The sequence below is a fragment of the Lagopus muta genome, unplaced genomic scaffold (genome assembly GCF_023343835.1).
Source record: "Lagopus muta isolate bLagMut1 unplaced genomic scaffold, bLagMut1 primary scaffold_170, whole genome shotgun sequence".
NCBI lineage: Eukaryota > Metazoa > Chordata > Aves > Galliformes > Phasianidae > Lagopus > Lagopus muta.
In genome coordinates, this window is record NW_026040217.1 from 9740 (window position 1) to 32397 (window position 22658).

The window sequence follows — 22658 nt, forward strand, 5'->3', positions numbered from 1 at the left end:
ATCCTCCATTTCTCCCCCAAAACTCCACTTTTTCACCCCCAAACCCCACATTTTCACCCCAAAACCTCAATTTCCACCCCAAAATCCCACTTTTTGACCCAAAACTCCACTTTTCCACCCCAAAATCCTCATTTTTCACCCCAAAATCCCACTTTTTGACCCCAAATCCCCCCTTCCCCCCCCCAAAATCCCCATTTCCCCCCCCCATTTCCCCCCCAAAATCCCCTTTTTCCCCCCCATTCCCCCCCCAAATCCCCCCTTTTCCCCCCCATCCCCCCCCCAACACACAGCATTGGGGGTGCAATTAATCCTCTCCATCAATTAAGGAGCTCATTAAGCTAATTAAGGCGCTAACGAACCTGAGACGTCGGGGAATTTGGGGTTGCTGCCCCCCCCCACGATGGCCAGCAGGTTGGAGCGGTGCAGCATCTCCGCCAGCCCCACGCTGCCCACCTGCTCTGCATCTGCAAGTTAATTAGTTAATTAATATTAATTAATATGCATAAGGACTGCCCCATCCCCCCCGCATCCCCCAGACCCACAGAAGGTTGGAAAATGGGGGGGGTTGGGGGGGGGGGGGGTTAATTAGTGCCCCCCCCCCCCCCCCCCATTACACACAGCCCTGATGATGCTTTGAAGACTGAGGGGGGGGTCAATTAGCATGAGCCAACCCCCTTAATGAATATTCATAATCACTGCCCTCCCCCTGCATCACCAGACCCACAAAGGTTGGAAAATGGGGGTGGATTGGGGTGGGGGTAATTAGTGGGACCCCCCTCCATGAATATTCATTATGAGCACCCCACCAGCCCTGATTTGGAAAGGGGGGCAATTAGCATGAGCCAACCCCCTTAATGAATATTCATAATCACTGCCCTCCCCCCCGCATAGCAGACCCAGAGAAGGTTGGAAAATGGGGGGGGGGGGGGGTTGGGGTGGGGGGGGCAATTAGTGGGACCCCCTCCATGAATATTCATTGTGAGCACCCCACCACCCTTATTTGGAAATTTGCAATTAGCATGAGCCAACCCCCTTCATGAATATTCATAATCACTGCCCTCCCCCCCGCATAGCAGACCCACAGAAGGTTGGAAAATGGGGGCGGATTGGGGTGGGGGGATAATTAGCGGGACCCCCCCAATTAATATGCATTATGAGCACTCCACCAGCCCTGATTTGGAAAGGGGGGCAATTAGCACGACCCAACCCCCTTAATGAATATTCATAACTACTGCCCTCCTCCCCCCCGCATCCCCCAGACCCACAGAAGGTTGGAAAATGGGGGGGGTTTGGGGTGGGGGGGGGGGTAATTAGTGCCCCCCCCCCCCCCCCCCCGATGATGCTTTGAAGACTGAGGGGGGGTCAATTAGCATGAGCCAACCCCCTTAATTAATATTCATAATCACTGCCCTCCCCCCTGCATCCCCCAGCTGTTGGAAAATGGGGGGGGATTGGGGTGGGGGGATAATTAGAGGGACCCCCCCCATGAATATTCATTATAAGCACCCCACCAGCCCTGATTTGGAAAGGGGGGCAATTAGCATGAGCCAACCCCCTTCATGAATATTCATAATTACTGCCCTCCCCCCCCGCATCAGCAGACCCACAGAAGGTTGGAAAATGACCCCCAAAGTGACCCCAAATGACCCCAAAATGACCCCAAATGACCCCAAATCCCCCCAAAATGACCCCAAATGACCCCAATTTCCCCCCAAAGCCCCCAAATCCTCCCCCAAAAGCCCCAAATCCCCCCCAGAAGACCCCCAAAATGACCCCAAATCCCCCACAAATGACCCCAAATGACCCCAAATCCCCCCAAAATGACCCCAAATGACCCCAAAATGACCCCAAATGACCCCAAATCCCCCCAGAATGACCCCAAATTTCCCCCCAAAATGACCCCAAATCCCCCCAAAATGACCCAAAATGACCCCAAATCCCCTGTAAAATGACCCCAAATCAACCCAAAATGACCCCAAATGACCCCAAATCCATCCCCAAAATGACCCCAAATCCCCCCCAAAATGACCCCAAATACCCCCCCCTAAAATGACCCCAAATCCCCCCCCCAGAAGACCCCCAAAATGACCCCAAATGACCCCAAATGACCCCAATTTCCCCCAAAAGACCCCAAATCCCCCCCCAAAATGACCCCAATTTCCCCCCCCTAAAGACCCCAAATCCCCCCAAAATGACCCCAAATGACCCCAAATGCCCCCAAAATGACCCCAAATCACCCCCCAAAATGACCTCGATTTCCCCCAAAAGACCCCAAAACCCCCCCCAAAATGACCCCAAATGACCCCAAAAGACCCCAAATGCCCCCCAAAATGACCCCAAATACCCCCAAAATGACCACAAATCCCCCCCCAATGACCCCAAACCCCCCAAAATGACCCCAAATGACCCCAACCCCCCCAAAATGACCCCAAATGACCCCAATTTCCCCCCTAGAAGACCCCAAATGACCCCAAAATGACCCCAAATCCCCCCCCCAAAATGACCCCAATTTCCCCCCCCAAAAGACCCCAAATCCCCCCAATATGACCCCAAATGACCCCAATTTCCCCCAAAATGACTCCAAATCACCTCAAAATGACCCCAAATCCCCCCCCAAAAGATCCCAAATCCCCCCCAAAATGACCCCAAATGACCCCCAAATGACCCCAAATCCCCCCAGAAGACCCCCAAAATGACCCCAAAATGACCCAAAATGACCACAAATGACCCCAAATGACCCCAAATCCCCTCCAAAATGACCCCAAATGACCCCAAATGACCCCAAAATGACCCAAAATGACCCCAAATGACCCCAAAATTGACCCCAAATGACCCCAAATCCCCCCCAAAATGACCCCAAATGACCCCAAATGCTCCCCAAATGACCCCAAATGACCCCAAATCCCCCCCCTAAAATGACCCCAAATCCCCCCCCAGAAGACCCCCAAAATGACCCCAAATCCCCCCCCTAAAATGACCCCAAATCCCCCCAGAAGACCCCCAAAATGACCCCAAAATGACCCCAAATCCCCCACAAATGACCCCAAATGACCCCAAATCCCCCCAAAATGACCCCAAAATGACCCCAAATCCCCCCCAAAATGACCCCAAATCCCCCCCTCAAAATGACCCCAAATCCCCCCCCCTAAAATGACCCCAAATCCCCCCCCCAGAAGACCCCAAAATGACCCCAAATGACCCCAAATGACCCCAAATCCCCCCAAAAGACCCCAAATCCCCCCCAAATGACCCCAATTTCCCCCCCCAAACGACCCCAAATCCCCCAAATGACCCCAAATCCCCCCAAAATGACCCCAAATGACCCCAAATGCCCCCCAAATGACCCCAAATGCCCCCAAAATGACCCCAAATCACCCCCCAAAATGACCCCAATTTCCCCCCCCAAAGACCCCAAATCCCCCCCAAACGACCCCAAATCCCCCAAATGACCCCAAACCCCCCCAAAATGACCCCAAATGACCCCAATTTCCCCCCTAGAAGACCCCAAATCCACCCCCCAGAAGACCCCCAAATCAACCCCAAATGACCCCAAAATGACCCCAAATGACCCCAACCCCCCCCCAAATGACCCCAAATGACCCCAAAGACCCCAAATCCCCCCCAAAAGCCCCAAATCTGCCCCCCACAGAAGACCCCAACCCCCCCCAAATGTCCCCAAATGACCCCAAATGACCCCAAATCCCCCCAAAAGCCCCAAATCTGCCCCCCACAAAAGACCCCCAAACCCCCCCAAATGACCCCAAATGACCCCAACCCCCCCAAAATGACCCCAAATGACCCCAATTTCCCCCCTAGAAGACCCCAAATGACCCCAAAATGACCCCAAATCCCCCCCCCAAAATGACCCCAATTTCCCCCCCCAAAAGACCCCAAATCCCCCCAATATGACCCCAAATGACCCCAATTTCCCCCAAAATGACTCCAAATCACCTCAAAATGACCCCAAATCCCCCCCCAAAAGATCCCAAATCCCCCCCAAAATGACCCCAAATGACCCCAAATGACCCCAAACCCCCCCAATGAACCCATATGACCCCAAATCCCCCCCAAAGACCCCAAATGACCCCAATTTCCCCCCCTAAAGACCCCAACCCCCCCCAATGACCCCAAATGACCCCAAATCCCCTCCAAAATGACCCCAAATCCCCCCCCAAATGACCCCAAATCCCCCCAAAGCCCCCAATTCCCCTAAAATGACCCCAAATCCCCCCCCCAAAGACCCCAAATCAATCCCAAATGACCCCAAATCCCCCCAAAATGACCCCAAATGACTCCAAATCCCCCCCAAATGACCCCAAACCCCCCCCAAAAGACCCCAAATGACCCCAAATGACCCCAAATCCCCTCAAAATGACCCCAAATGACCCCAAATCCCCCCACAAATGACCCCAAATCCCCCCCAAAAGACCCCAAATCCCCCCAAAGTCCCCAAATCCCCTAAAATGACCCCAAATCCCCCCCCCAAAGACCCCAAATCAATCCCAAATGACCCCAAATCCCCCCAAAATGACCCCAAATGACCCCAACCCCCCCCAAAAATGACCCCAAATGACCCCAAATCCCCCCCCAAAATGACCCCAAATGACCCCAAATGACCCCAAACCCCCCCCAAAATGACCCCAAATGACCCCAACCCCCCCCAAAGACCCCAAATGACCCCAATTTCCCCCCCCAAATGACCCCAAATGACCCCAAATCCCCCCCCAAAATGACCCCAATTTCCCCACCCTAAAGACCCCAAATCCCCCCCAAATGACCCCAAATGACCCCAAATCCCCCCAAAATGACCCCAAATCCCCCCAGAAGACCCCAAATCACCCCCCAAAATGACCCCGATTTCCCCCCAAAGACCCCAAAACCCCCCACCAAAATGACCCCAAATGACCCAAAAAGACCCCAAATGCCCCCCAAAATGACCCCAAATACCCCCAAAATGACCCCAAATGACCCCAACCCCCCCCAAAATGACCCCAAATGACCCCAACCCCCCCCAAATGACCCCAAATGACCCCCAAAGCCCCCAAATCCCCCCCAAATGACCCCAAATGCCCCCAAATCCCCCCCAAAAATGACCCCAAACCCCCCCAAATGACCCCAAATGACCCCAAAATGACCCAAATGACCCCAAATCCCCCCAAAATGACCCCAAATCCCCCCCAGAAGACCCCAAACCCCCCCCAAAATGACCCCAAATCCCCCCAAAATGACCCCAAACCCCCCCAAAATGACCCCAAATGACCCCAAATCTCCCCAAAATGACCCCAAATCGCCCCAGAAGACCCCAAACCCCCCCAAATGACCCCAAATGACCCCAAATCCCCCCCAAAGCCCCCAAATCCCCCCCAAAAGCCCCAAATCCCCCCCCAGAAGACCCCAAATCAACCCCAAATGACCCCAAATGATCCCAAATCCCCCCCAAATCCCCCCCAAAATGACCCAAACCCCCCCCAAATGACCCCAAATGATCCCAAATCCCCCCCCAGAAGACCCCCCAAATGACCCCAAATGACCCCAAAATGTCCCCAAATGACCCCAAATCCCCCCAAAGCCCCCAAATCCCCCGCAAAATGACCCCAAATCAGCCCAAAATGACCCCAAATCCCCACCAAAAGACCCCAAATCCCCCCCAAATGACCCCAAATCCCCCCCCGAAATGACCCCAAATGACCCCAAATCCCCTCAAATGACCCCAAATGACCCCAAATCCCCCCCAAAAGACCCCAAATCCCCCCAAAATGACCCCAAATGACCCCAATTTCCCCCCCCAAAGACCCCAAATGACCCCAAATCCCCCCCCAGAAGACCCCCCAAGTGACCCCAAATGACCCCAAAATGTCCCCAAATGACCCCAAATCCCCCCAAAGCCCCCAAATACCCTAAAACGACCCCAAATCCCCCCCCAAAAGATCACAAATCCCCCCCAAATGACCCCAAAATGACCCCAAATCCCCCCCCAAATGACCCCAAATGACCCCAAATCCCCTCCAAAATGACCCCAAATCCCCCCCAAATGACCCCAAATGACCCCAAATCCCCTCAAAATGACCCCAAATGGCCTCAAATCCCCCCACAAACGACCCCAAATCCCCCCTAAATGACCCCAAATGACCCCCAAAAGCCCCAAATCTGCCGCCCACAGAAGACCACAACCCCCCCCCAAATGACCCCAAAATGACCCCAAATCCCCCACCAAAATGACCCCAAACCCCCTAAAATGACCCCAAACCCCCCCCCAAATGACCCCAAATCCCCCCCCCAAAAGACCCCAAATCCCCCCCCTAAAATGACCCCAAATCCCCCCCCCAAAATGTCCCCAAACCCCCCCCAAATGACCCCAAATGACCCCAAATGACCCCAAATCCCCCCCCAAATGACCCCAAATGACCCCAAATGACCCCAAATCCCCCCCCAAATGACCCCAAATGACCCCAAATGACCCCAAACCCCCCCCAAAATGACCCCAAAGCCCCCAAATCCCCCCCAAATGACCCCAAATGACCCCAAAGACCCCAAATCCCCCCCAAAAGCCCCAAATCTGCCCCCCACAGAAGACCCCAACCCCCCCCAAATGACCCCAAATGACCCCAAATGACCCCAAACCCCCCCCAAAATGACCCCAAATGACCCCAAATGACCCCAAACCCCCCCAAAATGACCCCAAATGACCCCAAATCCCCCCCCCGAAAATGACCCCAAATCCCCCCAAAATGACCCCAAACCCCCCCAAAATGACCCCAAATGACCCCAAATGACCCCAATTTCCCCCCTAGAAGACCCCAAATGACCCCAAATGACCCCAAATGACCCCAAAAGCCCCCAAATCCCCTAAAATGACCCCCAATCCCCCCCTAAAATGACCCCAAACCCCCCCCAAATGACCCCAAATGACCCCAAATCCCCTCCAAAATGACCCGAAATGACCCCAAATCCCCCCCAAATGACCCCAAACCCCCCCCAAATGACCCCAAATGACCCCAAATGACCCCAAATCCCCCCCAAATGACCCCAAATCCCCTCAAAATGACCCCAAATGACCTCAAATCCCCCCACAAATGACCCCAAATCCCCCCCAAATGACCCCAAATGACCCCAAATCCCCTCCAAAATGACCCCAAATGACCCCAAATCCCCCCCCAAATGACCCCAAATCAACCCCAAATCCCCCCCAAAAGCCCCAAATCTGCCCCCCACAGAAGACCCCAAACCCCCCCCGAATGACCCCAAATGACCCCAAATGCCCCCAAAATGACCCCAAATCCCCCCCAAATGACCCCAAATGACCCCAAATGACCCCAAATCCCCCCAAAGACCCCAACCCCCCCCCAAATGACCCCAAATGACCCCCCAAAATGACCCCAATTTCCCCTCCCTAAAGACCCCAAATCCCCCCCAAACGACCCCAAATCCCCCCCAAATGACCCCAAATGACCCCAAATCCCCCCCCCAAATGACCCCAAATGACCCCAAATCCCCCCCAAATGACCCCAAACCCCCCCAAATGACCCTAAATGACCCCAAATCCCCCCCAAATGACCCCAAATGACCCCAAATCCCTCCAAAATGACCCCAAATGACCCCAAATGACCACAAAATGACCCCAAATCCCCCCCAAATGACCCCAAAATGACCCCAAATCCCCCCCTAAAATGACCCCAAATGCCCCAAAATGACCCCAAACCCCCCCCAAAATGACCCCAAATGACCCCAACCCCCCCCAAATGACCCCAAAGCCCCCCCAAAAGACCCCAAATCAACCCCAAATGACCCCAAATGACCCCAATTTCCCCCCAAAGCCCCCAAATCCTCCCCCAAAAGCCCCAAATCCCCCCCAGAAGACCCCCAAAATGACCCCAAATCCCCCACAAATGACCCCAAATGACCCCAAATCCCCCCAAAATGACCCCAAATGACCCCAAAATGACCCCAAATGACCCCAAATCCCCCCAGAATGACCCCAAATTTCCCCCCAAAATGACCCCAAATCCCCCCAAAATGACCCAAAATGACCCCAAATCCCCTCCAGAATGACCCCAAATGACCCCAAACCCCCCCCAAAATGACCCCAAAGCCCCCCCAAAATGACCCCAAATCAACCCCAAATCCCCCCCCAAAAGCCCCAAATCTGCCCCCCACAGAAGACCCCAAACCCCCCCAAATGACCCCAAAATGACCCCAAATGACCCCAAATGACCCCAACCCCCCCCCCAAATGACCCCAAATCTCCCCCCAAAATGACCCCAAAAGACCCCAAATCCCCCCCAAATGACCCCAAATGACCCCAAATGACCCCCAAAATGACCCCAAACCCCCCCAAAATGACCCCAAATGACCCCAAATCCCCCCAAAATGACCCCAAATCCCCGAAAATGACCCCAAATGACCCCAATTTCCCCCCTAGAAGACCTCAAATGACCCCAAATGACCCCAAATCCGCCCCCAAAATGACCCCAAATGACCCCAATTTCCCCCCTAGAAGACCCCAAATGACCCCAAAATGACCCCAAATGACCCCAAAAGCCCCCAAATCCCCTAAAATGACCCCCAATCCCCCCCCCAAATGACCCCAAATGACCCCAAACCCCCCCAAATGACCCCAAATGACCCCAAACCCCCCCCAAATGACCCCAAATGACCCCAAATCCCCCCCCAAATGACCCCAAATGACCCCAAACCCCCCCAAATGACCCCAAATGACCCCAAACCCCCCCCAAATGACCCCAAATGACCCCAAACCCCCCCCAAATGACCCCAAATGACCCCAAATCCGCCCCCCCCCCCCCCCCTCACCCAGGTGCCCCTTTTCCATCAGCGGCTCCACGTTGAAGATCCGAACCCCGGAGTCCATGGCAACACAGAAACAGCCTGAGATTGGGGTGAAAAGGGGGATTCTGGGTAAAAAGGGGGGATTCTGGGTAAAAAAGGGGGATTCTGGGTAAAAAAGGGGGGATTTTGGGTAAAAAAGGGGGATTTTGGGTAAAAAAGGGGGGATTCTGGGTAAAAAAGGGGTATTTGGGGTAAAAAAGGGGGGATTCTGGGTAAAAAAGGGGGATTTTGGGTAAAAAAGGGGGGATTCTGGGTAAAAAAGGGGGATTTTGGGTAAAAAAGGGGGGATTCTGGGTAAAAAAGGGGGATTTGGGGTAAAAAGGGGGGATTTTGGGTCAAAAGGGGGGATTTTGGGGTCAGAAGGGGAGATTTGGGGGTAAAAATTGGGGATTTTGGGGTAAAAAGGGGGGATTTTGGGGTCAGAATGGCCAATTTTGGGGTAAAAAAGGCTGATTTTGGGGTCAGAAGGGGAGATATTGGGGTCAAAATGGCGATTTTGGGGTAAAAAGGGAGATTTTGGGGGTAAAAAGGGGGGATTTGGGGGTAAAAAAGGGGGGATTTTGGGGTAAAAAGGGGGGATTCTGGGGTAAAAAAGGGAGATTTTGGGGTAAAAAGGGGGGATTTTGGGTAAAAAAGGGGGATTTTGGGGTAAAAAGGGGGGATTTTGGGTAAAAAAGGGGGATTCTGGGTAAAAAAGGGGGGATTCTGGGTAAAAAAGGGGGATTCTGGGTAAAAAAGGGGGATTTTGGGGTAAAAAAGGGGGATTCTGGGTAAAAAAGGAGGATTTTGGGGTAAAAAAGGGGGATTTTGGGTCAAAAGGGGGGATTTTGGGGTCAGAAGGGGAGATTTGGGGGTAAAAATTGGGGATTTTGGGGTAAAAAGGGGGGATTTTGGGGTCAGAATGGCCAATTTTGGGGTAAAAAAGGCTGATTTTGGGGTCAGAAGGGGAGATATTGGGGTCAAAAGGGCGATTTTGGGGTAAAAAGGGAGATTTTGGGGGTAAAAAGGGGGGATTTTGGGGTTATAAAGGGGGATTTTGGGGTAAAAAGGGGAGATTTTGGGGTAAAAAGGGGGATTTTGGGTAAAAAATGGGGGATTCTGGGTAAAAAAAGGGGGATTTTGGGGTAAAAAGGGGGGATTTTGGGGTAAAAAGGGAGATTTGCGGGTAAAAAGGGAGATTTTGGGGTCAGAAGGGGGGATATTGGCGTCAAAAGGGAGATTTTGGGGTAAAAAGGGGGGATTTGGGGGTAAAAAGGGGGGATTTTGGGGTCAGAATGGCCAATTTTGGGGTAAAAAAGGCAGATTTTGGGGTCAGAAGGGGAGATTTTGGGGTGAAAAGGGGAGATTTTGGGGGTAAAAAAGGGGGATTTTGGGTAAAAAAGGGGGATTTGGGGGTAAAAAAGGGAGATTTTGGGGTCAGAAGGGGGATTTTGGGGTAAAAAAGGGGAGATTTTGGGGTAAAAAGGGGGGATTTGGGGGTAAAAAGGGGGATTTTGGGGTAAAAAGGGGAGATTTGGGGGTCAAAAGGGGGATTTTGGGGTAAAAATGGGGGATTGGGGGTAAAAAAGGGGGATTCTGGGTAAAAAAGGGGGATTTTGGGGTAAAAAAGGGGGGATTTTGGGTAAAAAGGGGGATTCTGGGTAAAAAAGGGGGATTCTGGGTAAAAAAGGGGTATTTGGGGTAAAAAAGGGGGGATTCTGGGTAAAAAAGGGGGATTCTGGGGTAAAAAAGGGGGATTTTGGGGTCAGAAGGGGAGATTTTGGGGTAAAAAGGGGGATTTTGGGGTCAGAAGAGATTTTGGGGTCAGAAGGGGGGATTTTGGGGTAAAAAACGGGGGATTTTGGGTAAAAAAGGGAGATTTTGGGGTAAAAAGGGGGGATTTGGGGGTAAAAAGGGAGATTTTGGGGTAAAAAGGGAGATTTTGGGGTCAGAAAGGGGGATTTTGGGGTAAAAAAGGGGAGATTTTGGGGTAAAAAGGGGGATTTTGGGGTAAAAAGGGAGATTTTGGGGGTAAAAAGGGGGGATTTGGGGGTAAAAAAGGGAGATTTTGGGGTCAGAACGGGGGATTTTGGGGTTAGAATGGCCAATTTTGGGGCTAGAAAGGCTGATTTTGGGGTAAAAAGGGGCGATTTTGGGGTCAGAAGGGGGGATTTTGGGGTAAAAAGGGGGGATTTGGGGGTAAAAAGGGGGGATTCTGGGTAAAAAAGGGGGATTTTGGGTAAAAAAGGGGGGATTCTGGGTAAAAAAGGGGGATTTTGGGTCAAAAGGGGGGATCTTGGGGTCAGAAGGGGAGATTTTGGGTAAAAAAGGGAGATTTGGGGGTAAAAAGGGGGGATTTGGGGGTAAAAAGGGGGGATTATGGGTATAAAAGGGGGATTTTGGGGTAAAAAAGGCTGATTTTGGGGTCAGAAGGGGAGATATTGGGGTCAAAAGGGCGATTTTGGGGTAAAAAGGGAGATTTTGGGGGTAAAAAGGGGGGATTTGGGGGTAAAAAAGGGAGATTTTGGGGTCAGAAGGGGGATTTGGGGGTAAAAAAGGGGAGATTTGGGGGTAAAAAGGGAGATTTTGGGGTCAGAAGGGGCGATTTTGGGGCAAGAAGGGGAGATTTTTGGGGTCAGAAGGGGAGATTTTGAGGCTAATAGGGGCGATTTTGGGGCCAGAAGGGGCGATTTTGGGGTCAGAAGGGGAGATTTTGAGGCCAATAGGGGCGATTTGGGGGCAAGAAGGGCCGATTTTGGGGTCTGAAGGGCCGATTTTGGGGTCAGAAGGGGCGACTGAGGCCAATAGGGGCGATTTTGAGGCCAATAGGGGCGATTTTGGGGCAAGAAGGGGAGATTTTGGGGCCAATAAGGGCAATTTGAGGCCAATAGGGGCGATTTTGGGGTCAGAAAGGCCGATTTTGGGGTCAGAAGGGGCGATTTTGAGGCCAATAGGGGCGATTTTGGGGTCAGGAGAGCCGATTTTGGGGCCAATAGGGGCGATTTTGGGGTCAGAAGGGGAGATTTGGGGGTCAGAAGGGCCGATTTTGATGCCAATAGGGGCGATTTTGGGGTCAGAAGGGCCGATTTTGGGGTCAGTAAGGGCGATTTTGAGGCCAATAGGGGCGATTTGAGGCCAATAGGGGCGATTTTGGGGTCAGAAGGGGCAATTTTGATGCCAATAGGGGCGATTTTGGGGTCAGAAAGGCCGATTTTGGGGTCAGAAGGGGCAATTTGAGGCCAATAGGGGCGATTTTGGGGCAAGAAGGGGAGATTTTGAGGCCAATAGGGGCGATTTTGGAGTAAAAAGGGGCGATTTTGGGGTCAGAATGGCCGATTTTGGGGTAAAAAGGGCCGATTTTGGGGTCAGAAGGGTCGACTTTGGGGCCAATAGGGGCGATTTTGGGGTCAGAAGGGGAGATTTTGGGGCCAATAGGGGCAATTTGAGGCCAATAGGGGCGATTTTGGGGTCAGAAGGGCCGATTTTGATGCCAATAGGGGCGATTTTGGGGTCAATAGGGGCGATTTTGGGGTTAGAAGGGCCGATTTTGATGCCAATGGGGGCAATTTGAGGCCAATAGGGGCGATTTTGGGGTCAGGAGAGCCGATTTTGGGGCTGATAGGGGCGATTTTGGGGTAAAAAGGGCCGATTTTGGGGCAAGAAGGGGAGATTTTGAGGCTAATAGGGGCGATTTTGGGGCCAGAAGGGGCGATTTTGGGGTCAGCAGAGCCGATTTTGGGGTCGGAAAGGCCGATTTTGGGGTAAGAAGGGGCGATTTTGGGGCCAATAAGGGCAATTTGAGGCCAATAGGGGCGATTTTGGGGTCAGAAGGGTCGACTTTGGGGCCAATAGGGGCGATTTTGGGGTCAGAAGGGGAGATTTTGGGGTCAGAAGGGGCGATTTTGAGGCCAATAAGGGCAATTTGAGGCCAATAGGGGCGATTTTGGGGCAAGAAGGGGAGATTTTGAGGCCAATAGGGGCGATTTTGGGGTCAGAAGGGGCAATTTGAGGCCAATAGGGGCAATTTTGGGGTCAGGAGAGCCGATTTGGGGGCCAATAGGGGCGATTTTGGGGTCAGAAGGGGCGATTTTGGGGTAAAAAGGGGGATTTTGGGGTAAAAAGGGGGGATTTTGGGGCAAGAAGGGGAGATTTTGAGGCCAATAGGGGCTATTTTGGGGTCAGAAGGGGCAATTTGATGCCAATAGGGCCGATTTTGGGGTCAGAAGGGGGGATTTTGAGGCCAATAGGGGCAATTTGAGGCCAATAGGAGCAATATGAGGCCAATAGGGGCAATTTTGGGGCCAGAAGGGGCGATTTTGGGGCCAATAAGGGCAATTTGAGGCCAACAGGGGCGATTTTGGGGTCAGGAGAGCCGATTTTGTGGCCTATAGGGGCGATTTTGGGGTCAGGAGAGCCAATTTGTGGGCCAATAGGGGCGATTTGGGGGTCAGAAGGGGCGATCTTGAGGCCAATAGGGGCGATTTGAGGCCAGAAGGGGCGATTTTGGGGTCAGAAGGGGCGAATTTGATGCCAATAGGGGCGATTTTGGGGTCAGGAGAACCGATTTTGGGGCCAAAAGGGGCGATTTTGGGCTCAGAAGGGGCGATTTTGGGGTCAGAAGGGGCGACTTTGAGGCCAATAGGGGCGATTTTGGAGTAAAAAGGGGCGATTTTGGGGCAAGAAGGGGAGATTTTGGGGTCAGAAGGGGGGATTTTGAGGCCAATAGGGGCGATTTGGGGGCAAGAAGGGCCGATTTTGGGGTCTGAAGGGCCGATTTTGTGTTCAGAAGGGGAGATTTTGGGGTCAGAAGGGGCAATTTGAGGCCAATAGGGGCGATTTTGGGGTCAGAAGGGCCGATTTTGGGGTAAAAAGGGCCGATTTTGGGGTCAGTAAGGGCGATTTTGGGGCCAATAAGGGCAATTTGAGGCCAATAGGGGCAATTTGAGGCCAATAGGGGCGATTTTGAGGCCAATAGGGGCGATTTTGGGGTCAGAAGGGGCAATTTGAGGCCAATAGGGGCGATTTTGGGGTCAGGAGAGCCGATTTTGGGGCCAATAGGGGCGATTTTGGGGTCAGAAAGGCCGATTTTGGGGTCAGAAGGGGCGATTTTGAGGCCAATAGGGGCGATTTTGGGGTCAGGAGAGCCGATTTTGGGGCCAATAGGGGCGATTTTGTGTTCAGAAGGGGAGATTTTGGGGTCAGAAGGGGCAATTTGAGGCCAGAAGGGGCGATTTTGGGGTCAGAAGGGGAGATTTTGGGGCCAATAAGGGCAATTTGAGGCCAGAAGGGGCGATTTGGGGGTCAGAATGGGAGATTTTGGGGTCAGAATGGCCGATTTTGGGGTCAGAAGGGTCAATTTGAGGCCAATAGGGGCGATTTTGGGGTCAGAAGGGGCAATCTTGAGGCCAATAGGGGCAATTTAAGGCCAGAAGGGGCGATTTTGGGGTCAGAAGGGGAGATTTTGGGGTAAAAAGGGCCAATTTTGGGGCCAGAAGGGGCGATTTTGGGGCCAATGGGGGCAATTTGAGGCCAATAGGGGCGATTTTGGGGTCAGGAGAGCCGATTTTGGGGCCAATAGGGGCGATTTTGGGGTCAGAAGGGGAGATTTGGGGGTCAGAAGGGCCGATTTTGATGCCAATAGGGGCGATTTTGGGGTCAGAAGGGCCGATTTTGGGGTCAGTAAGGGCGATTTTGAGGCCAATAGGGGCGATTTGAGGCCAATAGGGGCGATTTTGGGGTCAGAAGGGGCAATTTTGATGCCAATAGGGGCGATTTTGGGGTCAGAAAGGCCGATTTTGGGGTCAGAAGGGGCAATTTGAGGCCAATAGGGGCGATTTTGGGGCAAGAAGGGGAGATTTTGAGGCCAATAGGGGCGATTTTGGAGTAAAAAGGGGCGATTTTGGGGTCAGAATGGCCGATTTTGGGGTAAAAAGGGCCGATTTTGGGGTCAGAAGGGTCGACTTTGGGGCCAATAGGGGCGATTTTGGGGTCAGAAGGGGAGATTTTGGGGCCAATAGGGGCAATTTGAGGCCAATAGGGGCGATTTTGGGGTCAGAAGGGCCGATTTTGATGCCAATAGGGGCGATTTTGGGGTCAATAGGGGCGATTTTGGGGTTAGAAGGGCCGATTTTGATGCCAATGGGGGCAATTTGAGGCCAATAGGGGCGATTTTGGGGCAAGAAGGGGAGATTTTGAGGCCAATAGGGGCGATTTTGGGGTCAGAAGGGGCAATTTGAGGCCAATAGGGGCAATTTTGGGGTCAGGAGAGCCGATTTGGGGGCCAATAGGGGCGATTTTGGGGTCAGAAGGGGCGATTTTGGGGTAAAAAGGGGGATTTTGGGGTAAAAAGGGGGGATTTTGGGGCAAGAAGGGGAGATTTTGAGGCCAATAGGGGCTATTTTGGGGTCAGAAGGGGCAATTTGATGCCAATAGGGCCGATTTTGGGGTCAGAAGGGGGGATTTTGAGGCCAATAGGGGCAATTTGAGGCCAATAGGAGCAATATGAGGCCAATAGGGGCAATTTTGGGGCCAGAAGGGGCGATTTTGGGGCCAATAAGGGCAATTTGAGGCCAACAGGGGCGATTTTGGGGTCAGGAGAGCCGATTTTGTGGCCTATAGGGGCGATTTTGGGGTCAGGAGAGCCAATTTGTGGGCCAATAGGGGCGATTTGGGGGTCAGAAGGGGCGATCTTGAGGCCAATAGGGGCGATTTGAGGCCAGAAGGGGCGATTTTGGGGTCAGAAGGGGCGAATTTGATGCCAATAGGGGCGATTTTGGGGTCAGGAGAACCGATTTTGGGGCCAAAAGGGGCGATTTTGGGCTCAGAAGGGGCGATTTTGGGGTCAGAAGGGGCGACTTTGAGGCCAATAGGGGCGATTTTGGAGTAAAAAGGGGCGATTTTGGGGCAAGAAGGGGAGATTTTGGGGTCAGAAGGGGGGATTTTGAGGCCAATAGGGGCGATTTGGGGGCAAGAAGGGCCGATTTTGGGGTCTGAAGGGCCGATTTTGTGTTCAGAAGGGGAGATTTTGGGGTCAGAAGGGGCAATTTGAGGCCAATAGGGGCGATTTTGGGGTCAGAAGGGCCGATTTTGGGGTAAAAAGGGCCGATTTTGGGGTCAGTAAGGGCGATTTTGGGGCCAATAAGGGCAATTTGAGGCCAATAGGGGCAATTTGAGGCCAATAGGGGCGATTTTGAGGCCAATAGGGGCGATTTTGGGGTCAGAAGGGGCAATTTGAGGCCAATAGGGGCGATTTTGGGGTCAGGAGAGCCGATTTTGGGGCCAATAGGGGCGATTTTGGGGTCAGAAAGGCCGATTTTGGGGTCAGAAGGGGCGATTTTGAGGCCAATAGGGGCGATTTTGGGGTCAGGAGAGCCGATTTTGGGGCCAATAGGGGCGATTTTGTGTTCAGAAGGGGAGATTTTGGGGTCAGAAGGGGCAATTTGAGGCCAGAAGGGGCGATTTTGGGGTCAGAAGGGGAGATTTTGGGGCCAATAAGGGCAATTTGAGGCCAGAAGGGGCGATTTGGGGGTCAGAATGGGAGATTTTGGGGTCAGAATGGCCGATTTTGGGGTCAGAAGGGTCAATTTGAGGCCAATAGGGGCGATTTTGGGGTCAGAAGGGGCAATCTTGAGGCCAATAGGGGCAATTTAAGGCCAGAAGGGGCGATTTTGGGGTCAGAAGGGGAGATTTTGGGGTAAAAAGGGCCAATTTTGGGGCCAGAAGGGGCGATTTTGGGGCCAATGGGGGCAATTTGAGGCCAATAGGGGCGATTTTGGGGTCAGGAGAGCCGATTTTGGGGCCAATAGGGGCGATTTTGGGGTCAGAAGGGGAGATTTGGGGGTCAGAAGGGCCGATTTTGATGCCAATAGGGGCGATTTTGGGGTCAGAAGGGCCGATTTTGGGGTCAGTAAGGGCGATTTTGAGGCCAATAGGGGCGATTTGAGGCCAATAGGGGCGATTTTGGGGTCAGAAGGGGCAATTTTGATGCCAATAGGGGCGATTTTGGGGTCAGAAAGGCCGATTTTGGGGTCAGAAGGGGCAATTTGAGGCCAATAGGGGCGATTTTGGGGCAAGAAGGGGAGATTTTGAGGCCAATAGGGGCGATTTTGGAGTAAAAAGGGGCGATTTTGGGGTCAGAATGGCCGATTTTGGGGTAAAAAGGGCCGATTTTGGGGTCAGAAGGGTCGACTTTGGGGCCAATAGGGGCGATTTTGGGGTCAGAAGGGGAGATTTTGGGGCCAATAGGGGCAATTTGAGGCCAATAGGGGCGATTTTGGGGTCAGAAGGGCCGATTTTGATGCCAATAGGGGCGATTTTGGGGTCAATAGGGGCGATTTTGGGGTTAGAAGGGCCGATTTTGATGCCAATGGGGGCAATTTGAGGCCAATAGGGGCGATTTTGGGGTCAGGAGAGCCGATTTTGGGGCTGATAGGGGCGATTTTGGGGTAAAAAGGGCCGATTTTGGGGCAAGAAGGGGAGATTTTGAGGCTAATAGGGGCGATTTTGGGGCCAGAAGGGGCGATTTTGGGGTCAGCAGAGCCGATTTTGGGGTCGGAAAGGCCGATTTTGGGGTAAGAAGGGGCGATTTTGGGGCCAATAAGGGCAATTTGAGGCCAATAGGGGCGATTTTGGGGTCAGAAGGGTCGACTTTGGGGCCAATAGGGGCGATTTTGGGGTCAGAAGGGGAGATTTTGGGGTCAGAAGGGGCGATTTTGAGGCCAATAAGGGCAATTTGAGGCCAATAGGGGCGATTTTGGGGCAAGAAGGGGAGATTTTGAGGCCAATAGGGGCGATTTTGGGGTCAGAAGGGGCAATTTGAGGCCAATAGGGGCAATTTTGGGGTCAGGAGAGCCGATTTGGGGGCCAATAGGGGCGATTTTGGGGTCAGAAGGGGCGATTTTGGGGTAAAAAGGGGGATTTTGGGGTAAAAAGGGGGGATTTTGGGGCAAGAAGGGGAGATTTTGAGGCCAATAGGGGCTATTTTGGGGTCAGAAGGGGCAATTTGATGCCAATAGGGCCGATTTTGGGGTCAGAAGGGGGGATTTTGAGGCCAATAGGGGCAATTTGAGGCCAATAGGAGCAATATGAGGCCAATAGGGGCAATTTTGGGGCCAGAAGGGGCGATTTTGGGGCCAATAAGGGCAATTTGAGGCCAACAGGGGCGATTTTGGGGTCAGGAGAGCCGATTTTGTGGCCTATAGGGGCGATTTTGGGGTCAGGAGAGCCAATTTGTGGGCCAATAGGGGCGATTTGGGGGTCAGAAGGGGCGATCTTGAGGCCAATAGGGGCGATTTGAGGCCAGAAGGGGCGATTTTGGGGTCAGAAGGGGCGAATTTGATGCCAATAGGGGCGATTTTGGGGTCAGGAGAACCGATTTTGGGGCCAAAAGGGGCGATTTTGGGCTCAGAAGGGGCGATTTTGGGGTCAGAAGGGGCGACTTTGAGGCCAATAGGGGCGATTTTGGAGTAAAAAGGGGCGATTTTGGGGCAAGAAGGGGAGATTTTGGGGTCAGAAGGGGGGATTTTGAGGCCAATAGGGGCGATTTGGGGGCAAGAAGGGCCGATTTTGGGGTCTGAAGGGCCGATTTTGTGTTCAGAAGGGGAGATTTTGGGGTCAGAAGGGGCAATTTGAGGCCAATAGGGGCGATTTTGGGGTCAGAAGGGCCGATTTTGGGGTAAAAAGGGCCGATTTTGGGGTCAGTAAGGGCGATTTTGGGGCCAATAAGGGCAATTTGAGGCCAATAGGGGCAATTTGAGGCCAATAGGGGCGATTTTGAGGCCAATAGGGGCGATTTTGGGGTCAGAAGGGGCAATTTGAGGCCAATAGGGGCGATTTTGGGGTCAGGAGAGCCGATTTTGGGGCCAATAGGGGCGATTTTGGGGTCAGAAAGGCCGATTTTGGGGTCAGAAGGGGCGATTTTGAGGCCAATAGGGGCGATTTTGGGGTCAGGAGAGCCGATTTTGGGGCCAATAGGGGCGATTTTGTGTTCAGAAGGGGAGATTTTGGGGTCAGAAGGGGCAATTTGAGGCCAGAAGGGGCGATTTTGGGGTCAGAAGGGGAGATTTTGGGGCCAATAAGGGCAATTTGAGGCCAGAAGGGGCGATTTGGGGGTCAGAATGGGAGATTTTGGGGTCAGAATGGCCGATTTTGGGGTCAGAAGGGTCAATTTGAGGCCAATAGGGGCGATTTTGGGGTCAGAAGGGGCAATCTTGAGGCCAATAGGGGCAATTTAAGGCCAGAAGGGGCGATTTTGGGGTCAGAAGGGGAGATTTTGGGGTAAAAAGGGCCAATTTTGGGGCCAGAAGGGGCGATTTTGGGGCCAATGGGGGCAATTTGAGGCCAATAGGGGCGATTTTGGGGTCAGGAGAGCCGATTTTGGGGCCAATAGGGGCCATTTTGGGGCCAGAAGGGCCGATTTTGAGGCCAATAGGGGCGATTTTGGGGTCAGAAGGGGCGATCTTGAGGCCAATAGGGGCGATTTTGGGGTCAGAAGGGGCGATTTTGGGGTCAGAAGGGCCGATTTTGATGCCAATAGGGGCGATTTTGGGGTCAGGAGAGCCGATTTTGGGGCCAAAAGGGGCGATTTTGGGCTCAGAAGGGCCGATTTTGATGCCAATAGGGGCGATTTTGGGGTCAGAAGGGCCGATTTGGGGGTCAGTAAGGGCGATTTTGAGGCCAATAGGGGCGATTTTGGGGTCAGAAGGGGCGATCTTGAGGCCAATAGGGGCGATTTTGGGGTCAGAAGGGCCGATTTTGGGGTCAGTAAGGGCGATTTTGAGGCCAATAGGGGAGATTTTGGGGTCAGAAGGGCCGATTTGGGGTGAAAACCCGGCGATTTCGGGGCCGCCCGCACTCACTCTGGTCCTGGTTGAAGCGCAGACTGTTGACCCCGCGGCCCTGCGCCATGGCGGCGAGGGGACCCGGGGGGGGGGGGGCGTCCCCGAGAGCCCCCAGACCCAATCTGTCCCTTTTTGGGGTCTTTTAGGGTTTTTTTTTTACCCCTCCGGAGCGCTCCGGTCCCGGTTACACCATAGAGTCCCTGTTAGACGACGCGGCTAGAGCAAACTTCCGGTCAGCTGGAGGACGACTTCCGGCAAAACAACACCGACTGGCCGCCATATTTGGAAAGGCGGAAGTGAGGCTGCGTCGCCGTAGCAACGCACCAAAATGGCGGGGGAAAAAGGGGGGGCGGGACGACAATAAGTAGAACGACATCTCCATAGCAACGCGACGGAAGTGAAGGACGGCAGCCCGTAGCAACGCGCAGGAACAACCGGAAGTGAGTTAATGTCTCCATAGCAACGTAACGGCCAGACCGGAAATGAGGTGATATCTACCTAACAACGTTCCAGCACCGGAAGTGAAGCCGATTCTCCTTAGCAACGCGCCGGAAGTGAAATGCAGCGACCTTAGCAACGCACCGGAAGTGAAGCGTTTGTGATTCGGGGACAAAAAGCGGCGTTTTTGGGGGGGTCAGAAAAGGCGATTTTGGGACTAAAAAAGGCGATTTTGGGACTAAAAAGGGCGATTTTGGGACTAAAAAGGGCCAGTTTGGGGCAAAAAGGGGAGAGTTTGGGGTCAGAAAGGGCGATTTTGGGGCCAATAGGGGCGATTTTGAGGCCAGAAAGGCCGATTTTGGGGCACAAAGAGGCGATTCACATGCAAAAAAGGAGAAGAAAAGGCATTTGGGGGGCAGAAAGCGCCGCTTTCGCCGATTCAATTGGGGGCTTTTTGGGGGCTGTTATCAGTGCAGCTGCTGAGCTGTTATCAGTCCTGTTATCAGTCCAGATGTTGGGCTGTTATCAGTCCAGATGTTGAGCTGTTATCACTCCACCTGTCAGGTTGTTATCAGTCCTGTTATCAGTCCAGCTGTCGGGCTGTTATCAGTCCAGATGTTGATCTGTTATCAGTCCTGTTATCAGTGCAGATGTTGGGCTGTTATCAGTCCAGCTGTTGAGCTGTTATCAGTCCAGATGTTGGGCTGTTATCAGTCCTGTTATCAGTCCTATTATCAGTCCAGCTGTCTGCTGTTATCAGTCCAGCTGTCTGGCTGTTATCAGTCCAGATGTTGAGCTGTTATCAGTCCAGATGTTGAGCTGTTATCAGTCCAGCTATCAGGCTGTTATCAGTCCTGTTATCAGTCCAGATGTCGGGCTGTTATCAGTCCTGTTATCAGTCCAGATGTTGGGCTGTTATCAGTCCTGTTATCAGTCCTGTTATCAGTCCAGCTGTCTGGCTGTTATCAGTCCTGTTACCAGTCCTGTTATCAGTCCAGCTGTTGAGCTGTTATCAGTCCAGATGTGGGGCTGTTATCAGTCCTGTTATCAGTCCAGGTGTTGGGCTGTTATCAGTCCAGATGTTGGGCTGTTATCAGTCCAGCTGTCAGGCTGTTATCAGTGCAAATGTGGGGCTGTTATCAGTCCTGTTATCAGTCCAGGTGTTGGGCTGTTATCAGTCCTGTTATCACTCCAGCTGTCGGGCTGTTATCAGTCCAGATGTTGATCTGTTATCAGTCCTGTTATCAGTCCAGGTGTTGGGCTGTTATCAGTCCAGATGTTGGGCTGTTATCAGTCCAGCTGTCAGGCTGTTATCAGTGCAAATGTGGGGCTGTTATCAGTCCTGTTATCAGTCCAGGTGTTGGGCTGTTATCAGTCCTGTTATCACTCCAGCTGTCGGGCTGTTATCAGTCCAGATGTTGATCTGTTATCAGTCCTGTTATCAGTCCAGGTGTTGGGCTGTTATCAGTCCAGATGTTGAGCTGTTATCAGTCCAGCTGTCAGGCTGTTATCAGTGCAGATGTGGGGCTGTTATCAGTCCTGTTATCAGTCCAGCTGTTGGGCTGTTATCAGTCCAGATATTGAGCTGTTATCAGTCCAGATGTTGGGCTGTTATCAGTCCAGATGTTGAGCTGTTATCAGTCCTATTATCAGTCCAGCTGTCTGGCTGTTATCAGTGCAGATATTGGGCTGTTATCAGTCCAGATGTTGGGCTGTTATCACTCCACCTGTCAGGCTGTTATCAGTCCTGTTATCAGTCCAGCTGTCAGGCTGTTATCAGTGCAGATGTGGGGCTGTTATCAGTCCTGTTATCAGTCCAGATGTCAGGCTGTTATCACTGCAGCTGTTGACCTGATATCAGTCCTGTTATCACTCCAGCTGTCTGCTGTTATCAGTCCAGATGTTGATCTGTTATCAGCCCAGCTGTCAGGCTGTTATCAGTCCTGTTATCACTCCAGCTGTCGGGCTGTTATCAGTCCAGATGTTGATCTGTTATCAGTCCTGTTATCAGTCCAGGTGTTGGGCTGTTATCAGTCCAGCTGTTGAGCTGTTATCAGTCCTGTTATCAGTCCAGATGTTGGGCTGTTATCAGTCCTGTTATCAGTCCAGATATTGGGCTGTTATCAGTCCTGTTATCAGTCCAGATGTTGGGATGTTATCAGTCCAGATGTTGGGATGTTATCAGTCCAGCTGTCAGGCTGTTATCAGTGCAAATGTGGGGCTGTTATCAGTCCTGTTATCAGTCCAGCTGTTGAGCTGTTATCAGTCCTGTTATCAGCCCAGATGTTGGGCTGTTATCAGTCCAGATGTTGGGCTGTTATCAGTCCCGTTATCAGTCCAGATGTTGGGCTGTTATCAGTCCAGATGTTGGGCTGTTATCAGTCCAGCTGTTGATCTGTTATCAGCCCAGCTGTCGCGCTGTTATCAGTCCTGTTATCACTCCTGTTATCACTCCTGTTATCACTCCCGTTATCCCTCCAGCCACCGGGCTGCATTTGCATCCTCATGAATATTAACGCCACGCACCCGTCCCCATACAAACGCACGCTTCCCTTCCTT

At 52.6% G+C, this 22658-nt stretch overlaps 2 protein-coding genes across 4 annotated transcripts; one reads left to right on the top strand and one right to left on the bottom strand.

The window, feature by feature from the left end:
* Positions 1-318: 318 nt before the first annotated feature.
* LOC125687720 (WD repeat domain phosphoinositide-interacting protein 4-like) lies at positions 319-19892 on the bottom strand. Its single transcript, XM_048932959.1, has 3 exons — positions 19680-19892; positions 8809-8883; positions 319-464 (listed from the first exon to the last, which is right to left on the bottom strand). Exons 1-3 carry the CDS (start codon positions 19726-19728, stop codon positions 343-345), a joined length of 246 nt encoding a protein of 81 aa, XP_048788916.1. The 5' UTR covers positions 19729-19892; the 3' UTR covers positions 319-342.
* Positions 19893-20647: 755 nt separating this feature from the next.
* LOC125687719 (uncharacterized) lies at positions 20648-22238 on the top strand. Of its 3 annotated transcripts, XM_048932958.1 has the most exons (3): positions 20648-21259; positions 21353-21549; positions 21723-22145. In XM_048932958.1, the coding sequence occupies exons 1-3, from the start codon at positions 20911-20913 to the stop codon at positions 22143-22145; spliced, it is 969 nt and encodes a 322-aa protein (XP_048788915.1). In that variant the 5' UTR covers positions 20648-20910. The 3 variants fall into 3 exon arrangements, 1 of the variants encoding a protein (XP_048788915.1); XR_007374363.1 differs by having other exon boundaries at positions 20648-21549; positions 22139-22238; XR_007374362.1 differs by lacking the exon at positions 21353-21549 and having other exon boundaries at positions 20648-21352; positions 21573-21833.
* Positions 22239-22658: the final 420 nt, after the last annotated feature.